Source organism: Anser anser (genome assembly GCF_964211835.1).
Source record: "Anser anser genome assembly, chromosome: Z".
NCBI classification, from domain to species: Eukaryota; Metazoa; Chordata; class Aves; order Anseriformes; family Anatidae; genus Anser; species Anser anser.
In genome coordinates, this window is record NC_139723.1 from 69,059,077 (window position 1) to 69,069,430 (window position 10,354).

The window sequence follows — 10,354 nt, forward strand, 5'->3', positions numbered from 1 at the left end:
AAATGTCTACAAGAAAACTACATTCCATTCAAAAATAAAGGAAAATCATAATGGTCAGATGACTCCAAAAAAGGCTTTACCAAATTCATAGGAACATGAACCAAAGATTACCGTACCTTTGTGGTAAACAGTGATGCAGTCGGTACTTTATGAGCTAGACCAGTGGTTGCAGAGAAACTAACACTTCAGAAATGATTAGTGATATCAACAAAACTGAGCAAAATAGTCAAGAGCCGTACAAGATGTGCCTAACCAAAGCTATGACAGAGTAGGAAGGGTAAGCCCAAGAGAAATCAACTTCACACAATAATGGGTTACAGATGCTGCACTGGCATAAGTACTTTTTTCTGCTTCAAGAAGTACATCATCTTATTAGGTAGTTAAATAAAATGTTTTGTAGCAGCTCCATGAATATGGCTTTAATCTTGGAGGAAATGCTCATTCATGAGAACACCAAATCCTGTGTGTGGCATGCGAAGATAAGCATGTATAACTGTTCACAGGAAAGAGCTTATGGCATTTAACATAATAAAGCTCTATTATTCTTTTTTGTAGTCTTAACTACTAGCAACCTGCGACAAAAGCTCAACATGTATTCTATGTTGTAAAGACTTCATGAAATAAAACCAACAGTTCAAAACATTTTTTTCCTAAGAAAGAATCAAGAAAAAAGAGAGGATACAATTGTCACCACAAAGCAACTGTCTAGACTGAACGTGAATTCACTGCTCTATGCAAGAAATGGTCATAGGTTTTCTTATCTGTGGCCTACTCAAAATATATTTCAGCTAATGCCAAGACCAAAACAAATATCTTGATTCTCCCCAAAAGGGGCATGCAAACATTAGTAAATTAAACATTTTTAATTGTTTAGTTGTAATTTTTAATTGTTTAACTTACTTAAACAAGTAAACAAAACAATTAGTAAAGTATTACAGAATACCATCCCTTCCAATTTAGGAAAGGAACGATTTACGAGAAGTTTTTAATAAAATTAACAGTCCATTTCAATAGAAGATGGTGCAAAAAAAGCAACCGTAAGTTGACATGGACACTTGACTTTATCTGGGAGCACCAACTGACTCTTCTTCTGGAAGTTACTGGACCATGTCCAGACGTTTTGTGATAAAAATGAAAAGACAGTATGAGCAAAAGGACCAACTTGGTAAAAACATAAAACAATTCAAAGGGTTCAAAAACTCTTGCAAGGAGATGCCGAACAATCTGACATATTAAAAAAATGGGGAAAAAAGAAAAAGCTTCGTAAGTCTGTCACACACTTCCCACTCTAAAAACCTATTTTATTTCCTTAAAATTTCACAATAACCTAACAGTTTCTGCTGAAATCTTACATGCTGGTTCTCTGTTTTTGAAGAGACAAGATAGAAGAGGCAGCCTTTCAACCAGAATAATTCAGCTATTTCCAATAATAGGGAAAACACTTTTTGACCAGTCTTTTGACTTGCTCCAGCAATCCCATACTTTTTTAGCTAGGAATCAGAACGCAAAAGCATAGGAAAGTCAAAACCATTTCTGAGTTACGCTTGTTCCAAAAACATCCCATACCACCAAATACTCCACTACAGTGGAGGGCAGCACTAAGAAGCCCAGGCATAGCAAATCTAGCCACAAGCCTAGTAACAAGCCTTCAAAAAACTCTGGTTCCATGTGCCTACCCAAAAGCTTAAACAAAGATCAAATATCCCATCCATTCTCAGTGACCTCCTTGTCCTCTACCCTCAACAGTTTTTCTCTTCTTTCCTAGTGGTTTCTACACAGTCATTTCCACTTAGTAAAAGAGAAAAAAATATATATATATGTATATACACATACGTTTTTGCTAAGGTAGCAAATGTGACTTACCATATGACCTGAAGAGCATCTGATTTGCTTAAATAGAGAACTGCATGGGGCCTAGGGAGAGAGATCTCCAAGGCATTTCTTCCATTTTCTTCTTCTGTTAATTTGGTTCAGTCCTGATGCTACCCTTCCACCTTCTCGAGTACCACTGGCAGCCAGTTATTCGACGTGCAAGTCGCTAACTACTGCACGCCAGAAACCAGAAGGTGACTCAGCAGGTTACATCTCTTCCCATCTTATGTGGCAATCATACATGACTAAATAGGTCTTTAGCTGTTTACTTGTTTAAGAAATTGCACACGTAAAAGTGTACTAAGAAGGGTCTGGTGATGGAAAAGTCACACCATAAATTCAGAAGTGCTGAAAGCACGTGACACAAAACTGGGAGGAGGGGCTGATAGAGCGGAGTCGTGCACCATCCAGAGAGACCCTGACAGGCGGTCAGGTAGGCTGACAAAAATCTCGTGAAGTTCAACAAGGAGGAGCGCAGAGTCCTGCACCTGGGGAGTAGCAACCCCAGGCACCCACACGGGCTGGGGGCCTCCCAGCTGGGAAGCAGCTCTGTAGGAAGGGACCCGGGGGTCCCGGTGGACACCAAGCTGAACGTAAGCCAGCAAGGTGCCACAAAGACGGCTGACAGTAACTTGGCTCACACTAGGCAAAGTATTGCCAGCAGGTCAAGGGAGGTGATCCCTCCACTATGTTCAGCACTGGGCAGCCACCCCAGAGGAGTACTGTGTCCAGTTCTGGGCTCCCCAGTGCAAGGGAAACACAGAAATACTGGAAGGGGTGTAACAAAAGGCCATGAAGATGATGAAGGGACTGAGCATCTCTTTTACAGCTGGGACTGCTTCGCTTGGAGAAGAGGAGGCTCAGAGGGATCTCATCAATATACATAAACGCTTGAAGGGAGGGTGCAAAGAGAATGGGTCCAGGCTCTTTTCAGTGGTGCCCAGTGCCAGGACAAGAGGCAAGGGGCACAAACTTCAATGCAAGAGGTTCCTTCCAAACATCAGGCAGCACCTCCTCCCACGCTGTGCGGGTGAGGGAGCCCTGGCACAGGCTGCCCAGACAGGCTGTGGGGTCTCCTCCTTGGAGATCTCCAAAAGCCACTTGGACTTGGCCCTGGGAGAGCCTGCTCTGGGTGTCTCTGCTTCGACAGGGGTTGGGACAGATGGGCCCAGAGATCCCTGCCATCCTCAGCCATTCAGTAGGTCTGTGAAAGACATCTAGAGAAGCTAAAATCAGATGAGTAAAACTGCATGAGCAGAACCATTTTCTTCAACAAGAGCTATTTAAAAACTCGATTAATCAAAACAAGATTTCTTACAGGAAGGGGAAATCATAATGAAGATATTTTTTAAAAAGGTAATATTATTGATGAAAAAAGGCTGCCTCAACACCAAAACAACTGTTCTTCCATTTTTCATTTTGAAATTTAAGTTATTTGGAATTATTATGGTTTAAAAATATAAATAAGTCAGAAGAAAAAATGACCCTAACCAACTTCTCATTACATTTTCTATGTAAAGCTGTTTCTCGATCAACTTTCATAGAATCATAGAATATCCCGAGTTGGAAGGGACCCATAAGGATCATCAAGTCCAACTCCTGGCACCACACAGGTCTGCCCAAAATTTTAGACCACGTGACTCAGTGCACAGTCCAATCTCTTCTTAAATTCAGACAGGCTTGGTGCAGTGACTACTTCCCCGGGGAGCCTGTTCCAGTGTGCAACCACCCCCTCGGTGAAGAACCTCTTCCTGATGTGCAGCCTAAACTTCCCCTGCCTCAGCTTGACACCATTCCTGCGGGTCCTGTCACTGGTGATAACGGAGCATAGGTCACCTGCCTCTCCACTGCCTCTCGCGAGGAAGTTGTAGACTGCGATGAGGTCCCCCCTCAGCCTCCTCTTCTCCTGCTGAACAGGCCCAGTGACCTCAGCCGCTCCTCATATGTCTTCCCCTCTAGGCCCTTCACCATCTTTCCTCCTCCTCTTTCCCATTTTTCAGGATGGGAAAGTTTCTTCCACTTAAACCTAATTCTGAGATCATTTTTAACTACACAAACACATACTTCTGTATGCAATGTAGCTGCTGCACCATGCATAAAGAACATGGTACATTTACAAGTGGAACCAGCAGTATTTCTTTAGCCTGCATAAAACGTAAGCCCAGTAATCTTCAAGATTTTCTAACGTTTTTGTTGGAACCTAACAGGGTGTCCTTTCCCACTAGGTATAAATACAGCACTCTTAGCAACTGACAACAAAAACTGAATAGTTAGTGTAGTCTTTTATTCAGTCTTTAGCAGCAATCGCAGGAGCTCTACCATGCAAAGAGACAGAATTTGGTCTATCAGCCAATGCTGATTGCCCCGAGCCCTAGCGTGAGCTACCCCAGTGAATTCATTTGGAATTAATACAGAAAAAAGAAACAGATTCATTTGGAAAAGGTGTAAGCATCAGTGTCCTGAACTCTACTATTCAAATCTACTAGTGTTTACACAAATCCTGGAGGGAAGGAGGGCATTTTGAGGCAAATAAACCCAATGTGAACTTCTGCATTGTTCCCAGAAAACAGGCTGCAGAAGCATCAGCTTCCATGACCAGTTCCAAGGGTGAGTACCAGTGGGTATCAGAAGAGGAAAAGCATAGATTTCTCTACACAGGTCAGAGGAGAGAATGACACACAAGCATACTGGAGGAAGCAGCAGCAGTGAGGGACAGTCAATTTCCTCTCTGAATTCTCTAATCCCTACAAATCATACCTTGGCAAGCCCGTTCATGGGGAAAATGTCAAACACTGTAGTAAATGATCCTGAGCACACTGGTTTTGTAACCTGCAGTACTCAACTGAGCTAAAAATAGTTAGCTGAACCTTAGTCCAGGAAAAATAAAACTTACAACTTTGACATTTAAATAAAATTTCACTTGAACAGTAATTAAGCACATTTTCTGATGAAAAACAAACCTATTTAATTTGAAATGATGGCAACTTGCCTTAAAACCCAAAACTATCATCACCATTAAAATTACTACTTATTACTAAAATAAACACAGAGTATTATTCAAACAACACAGATTTATTGAGAAAATAGAAACCAGTAAGTTTCCAGAGACATCTGAAGAAGCAACATGGAGAAGAGCCTCTTGAAGCTCAGCGCCAACTTCTGACCACAAAAACTTGTTCTACATATGTCATAGTGGAAAAAAAAAGAACAGAAACAAAGGCTGTAATCATTAAGTTCAATGACTTGTTAATTTACAAACTGCAAGTTAACTAGAAACTGAAAAAGCAGGAAAGACGTTTTCCTCTTTCAGCCTCTAAATAATGATAATAAAGAACAAAAAGGCACAACAGGATAAGATACTTTTGTTCTAAAATCCTGAAGGACATAGTGACAAGGAAAGGTCAGTTCATCTAAAAACTCCTGATAACATTTATTTTGTTTACTATACATTGAAGTTACAGATGCAAAACTTGTTTGATAAACCCTTTCCTTTTGTATGGAACATTACTTAGCAGAGTATTAAATATTAACACATTCTGATATACAATGCTATACGTTATCTTTAAATTCCAAAATTCGCCTAAATACAGCTTGACACTAATAAAAAAAAAAGTATGTGTCTAGTAAGTAGAACACAATTCACTGTTCTCTAAACAAATACAAATATAACAGATAGGCCTTTAAATATATCTTTAGGTACAGATGCCGAGCTAAATAAAACAGATGCAGAACAAATATCTGTTTGTCAATATATTAATATATAAAACCTCATAATAAAGACTTTAATTTTAGGGGAAAAGCTTAAAGCTACAAACAAAAAACAAGATTTAATTCCTGTATTTTACATATAAGGGCACTTTTTTTTTTCATTTTAAGTACATAATCATATCTGATTTGATAACGCTTACTAAAAGAAAGGCCGAGACATCAATACTACCAGTACTGAATGTTGGCCATTACTAGAGACAACTGCAGATCTAGTAGATGCACAGTCATTCCTTGTTTTTGTTTTACCTGTGAGAAAGAAGAAACAGTCGAGCAAGGGCTTAAATAGGATTCATACCCGGGTCTGACCCTGGACTTTTCTTCTTAGCATGAGTTTTTTGGGATCCACAAATGTTAGAGTATACTTTGAAACATGATTTTGTGTCACACCTTGGTAAGACATTATTAGGTAGGGTGGTTACCTCTGTGTCCCTTCCTTGAGAAAAGAAGGATGACCCAAAGAAAAACAGAGAACAAGACAGACTGAGATGCCTGTGCCATAGTAAGCAACCAGACGAGAAATCTGGATGGTCCCTGCAGAAGGATCCATGCACTGTGCTTTAAAGGAAGGTATAACTCTCCTTAAGAGAGGATTGTGTTTTTTTTCCCACTTATTCCAGAACCAAAACCCTTCCTTACCTCCCAAATCTGGCAATTGTTTTAACCTCAAGTTCATAAGGAATATGTGCCTGTCAGAAAATGAGGGAAGATTTCCTGTACTTCTTCAGAGCACTTGTACCCCTGTCCAGCTTCGCCTTATAAACTAAGATCAGTTCCAGATGCTCCAGAGTAAAACCCACATCCACTTAAGTAATGTTAGCAACTGTTTTGCAAAAAAGACAAAATTTTCCTGGAACGTGCAGAGGATCAGCTACAGGCGCAAGTTGCAGATCCTACCACAGTGCTGCCGGTGTTAAAAGAATAGGGGTAACAATGCAGGTAATCCTGGTCTCCCAGACACAAGAATCAGAGGAAACAAAATGAACGCAAAATATCACTATCAGTCAGAAAAGATGACTGTGACCATGCATGTTTACATGCCCACATACAACAGCCACTCTGAAAAAGAGACTTAATCATATATTCTGGAACACATTAAAAAGCCATCTTACAGACACAGCTGGTAATGAGTTTTGCACTTACACAACTATTGTAATACTTATTCTTGGTTTTAGTTGTTAATTGGTAATACTGGCAATTACTGTGCATTATTTTGTCTCGTATCTTTCTGAGCGATTAAGAAGGTTACTCTGCCTGGCCTGAATATCCTCGTGCAAACATGCAAACACCTAGATGTACTCATCTCAAGTTTATGCAAATGAAAGTATTATACTCTAAGTCCTCTTCAACAGGTTTGTTTTCCATTTCCTTTGATTATTTTTCTATATCCTCTTTTGGAGGTTCGCCATTGCTTCATACCCTTCCTAATGTGTGGACACAATATCCGAATAGTTAGCGCTGGATTTACAGGAGTGGGCTACAGCTTCATTGCATTAATGCAGTTAACGTGTAACATTACAGGGAAGCCTCTACACATCCCACCTTAACCAATTCCTTCATTTTTCACTGCGAGATGCCAGACAGGTGCCTTCCTCACTTAGGTTGTTAAAGGAACTTAAGATCACTACCAGGACTCCTACCTGCTAATTCCTGCTACTGTACGTCTAAGCACAGCATTAGCCCTTTTTCCCCAACAGAGGAGGCAGTCTATCCAAGACAGTTTTTTGTCCTGTTGAGCATGGTCTGTATTCTTTGATTCCAAATGTATTTATCTCATTATAAGCCTGCGTGAGACAACTGAATGGTGACCATTTCACCCCGTTAATACTGATCATCTCGTAGAGAATGCATGTCCAGTCTTCCATTTACTGCCCATAGCGTAAACTCATACTAGCAATATTTTTATACCTCAGTCAAAACTGCTGGCTGAAACAGAACTGTGGTGTGAAACTAATTGCAATGGGACCTACTTAAAAAAACAGATTTTGAGATCTGCCAGCATGACATTTTTTAATTAAAAATGTTCCCTACAAGTCCCAAATCATGCAAATAAATAAATAAATACCAGATCCACATCATCACTGTACATAAATCAACACTGTAACGTTCAGTACATCATGATACAAACCTCCTCTTTCCCCCCTCCCCCTTTTGAAGTCTGTTGTTACTGGTTAGTCTCTGACAGAGGGACCTAAACTGACCACTCCATTCTTTCGCCTGACACACGAAGCTTTCTTCGAGCACAAAACCATCCTTTTGCCCAGTGTCTCAGTTCTCAGGGATCAAAAGGTTGGTTTCAACTGTTTTAGACACCCATCCTCAAAAGACAGCGCTCACACAGCCCTGTAAAGACGCGAAGCCCCATGCAGCCGCCCCAGCTTAAGCACAAGCGCGTGCCGGCGATACCTGTGGCAGATGCGTAACGCACAACTATCACTTCACCTCCCACGAGGCAGAAACTGTGCACGTACAGAAGAGGCACGGGGCCGCAGCATTTAATCCGATACGCCTCTCTGGAGAACAACCGAGCGCAAACACACAGTTTAAGCAGCCAGCAGCCGGCAAAGAGCTTACGCTACCTTTGACAACTCACAGAAACAAAACCACCGCCAAGCACGCGAACTCTTCCCAAAAGACACCAGCGCGAGCTGCCAAGCCGGGAAATTTCAATCCTTGCCGGCGCGTGGGCTCCGAAGAAACCAGGATCGCGTCGAAGCCCTCGTCGTGAGCGGTTCCACCGCGGCCGCAGTCAGTGCCGGGGCTGCCCCGGCCCGAGCCGCCCCGCGATGAAGAGGGCACGGCCGCAGGGATGCGGCAGAATAGGAAGTCGTCGGGCGCGGCGCGAGCAACGCTGTTTTTTCCTGTAAAAAAAAAAAAAAAAAGAAAAGAAAAGAAAAGAAAAAAGCCGCGTCCCGGCGCCGGCCGCGGGGCTGCCGGGGAGCGGCGTCGAGCCCCGGCCGGTGCGAGGAGCCCGCCCGGTACCCGGCGCCCGCCCGCCCCGGCACGCCCCGAGCGCGGAGGCCCGGCCCCGCCGCCCGCCCCGTGCCCCCGCTCCGGCCCCGGGGCCGCCTCTCCGCCGCCCGGCCCGGCCCGGCCCGGCCGCCCCACCTGCGGGACGGGCAGGGCTGGGACGGGGGGAGCCGTGCCGGGGGGGCCGCGTCCCGGCCCGTCACGGTCCGCCCGGGGAGCGCGGCCCGCCGCCCGCCGGCCATCTTCTGGGCCAGGCCGCGGCCTGAGCAGGGCGGGCGTAGCGGGGTGCGGGTCAGTCAGAAGGGGCACGGCTGCGGCCCCCGGGCCCCAAGAGCGGCTTGGGAGAGGGGCCTCGCCCGCTGGGGGCACGCAGAGTCTCATCTGGTGTTGTTCTACGAGTCCTGAATACCGGCACCCATCTCCCACTGCTTCCCGAGGGGTTTGGGTCCATCCCCTCCATAACGATGTGTACCACAGCGTTTTGGTACAGCCGAGGTGACTCAACAGTGCCTTTAAGTGGCACAGACCTCTGCAATGGAACAAGTGGATTAGGTTAATAGCCATCACTGATGAACGCTCAGAGCAACACGCTTCATTCATTATTCAGGTCATCAGCACCATCAGGAACAGCTGAAGTTATGATCCCTTTTAAAGCTAGCGCATGTGTTCCAACTAATGACAGCCATCAGCAACAAAGAACAGAATAAAAGGAAGAAGTATCAGGAGGAATATTGCAATTAAGAGGGATACTGTGAAGTCAGCAAACAGAAATCCAAAGTCCCCAGCAATATGCCTCTTAAGCACCAACAAGACCTTTCTAAGCAGACAATCTCTGAGAACAGATAACGCACTTCAGTGTCTTAATACAGATATCATCCAGGTGTCTTGTCCCTGATCCAGCAAGAAATCCACACTGGTTCAGTGTGTTTATGCTACGCTATCATCACAGGGAAGAATAACCAACAACAAGCTGTAGTAAATGTGAAAAACCTCTGGTAAAACCAGTGAGATTAGAGCTGTCACCCCTAATCAATTATCTCACCACTCACTCAGGCCCATCACCTCTTCCACTGGGGAGATGGGTGCTGGTGGGGAAGGTCGTGCTGCCTCTCTGCTCCACAACTGCCCACTGTTACCAGCCAAGGTCCCCAGGCTCCTCCAGCGTGTCTCCATTGCATCTCTCCCACCTCCAGAATCTGTCTTCACTGACAGTGCTCACCTTCTTTGCATTCCTCAAGCTCTGTTTTTCCCAATCCAATCGCCTACATGCGTAAGTGCAAAGTGTGAACAGCCTACTGATCGGCTCATACCTGTTTACTTACGGGAGGATTCAAGAAATGCCCTTTTTGTTTAGTTTGAGTGTTTCGAGAAGACACAACCAGCCCAAACAGCTGTCGTGAACAAGCAGCAGGCCCGTGCTCAAGAGTTCCAAAGAGCAGTTTCAGACATTTACCCTACACATGCACCCACAATTTGCTACCTGACCGCACTCACAATTTGAACTGCTTTCTGCCTACAACTACGCAATCCCACTGCTCCCTGCTGATCCTAGTTTGTAAATGAGCAGGCTGGCTGAGAGACCAGAATGCCCCAAGCACAAACCCTACCCCTCAGGCCAAGCTGGCGCTGCGCTTGTACACTTTGCATTTGGAGCCATCAATTCAGACACCCGCTCATTGACTGGTTTCTCCTGCCTGTACTTGTCCAGCTCCTGCCTGCTTGCCTCTTTCCCACAGAGCAGCCCTTT

The 10,354-nt window shown here is 44.3% G+C and overlaps 1 protein-coding gene across 4 annotated transcripts in view; it reads right to left on the reverse strand.

Moving 5' to 3' along the window:
- IL31RA (interleukin 31 receptor A) overlaps positions 1-8,644 on the reverse strand; it is a 43,413-nt gene extending 34,769 nt beyond the window's left edge. Inside the window, exons 1-3 of one of the 4 annotated variants that reach the window (XM_083816984.1) lie at positions 8,231-8,644; positions 5,781-8,150; positions 1,864-5,050 (exon numbers count right to left, since the gene is read on the reverse strand). In XM_083816984.1, coding sequence (XP_083673110.1) covers positions 1,864-1,866 — 3 coding nt within the window. In that variant the 5' untranslated portion in view covers positions 1,867-5,050; positions 5,781-8,150; positions 8,231-8,644. Of the gene's footprint in view, positions 1-1,863; positions 5,051-5,780; positions 8,151-8,216 lie in introns of all 4 variants that reach the window. The other 3 variants (XM_083816985.1, XM_083816987.1, XM_083816986.1) reach the window with 3 other exon arrangements.
- Between the last annotated feature and the right edge of the window lie 1,710 nt (positions 8,645-10,354).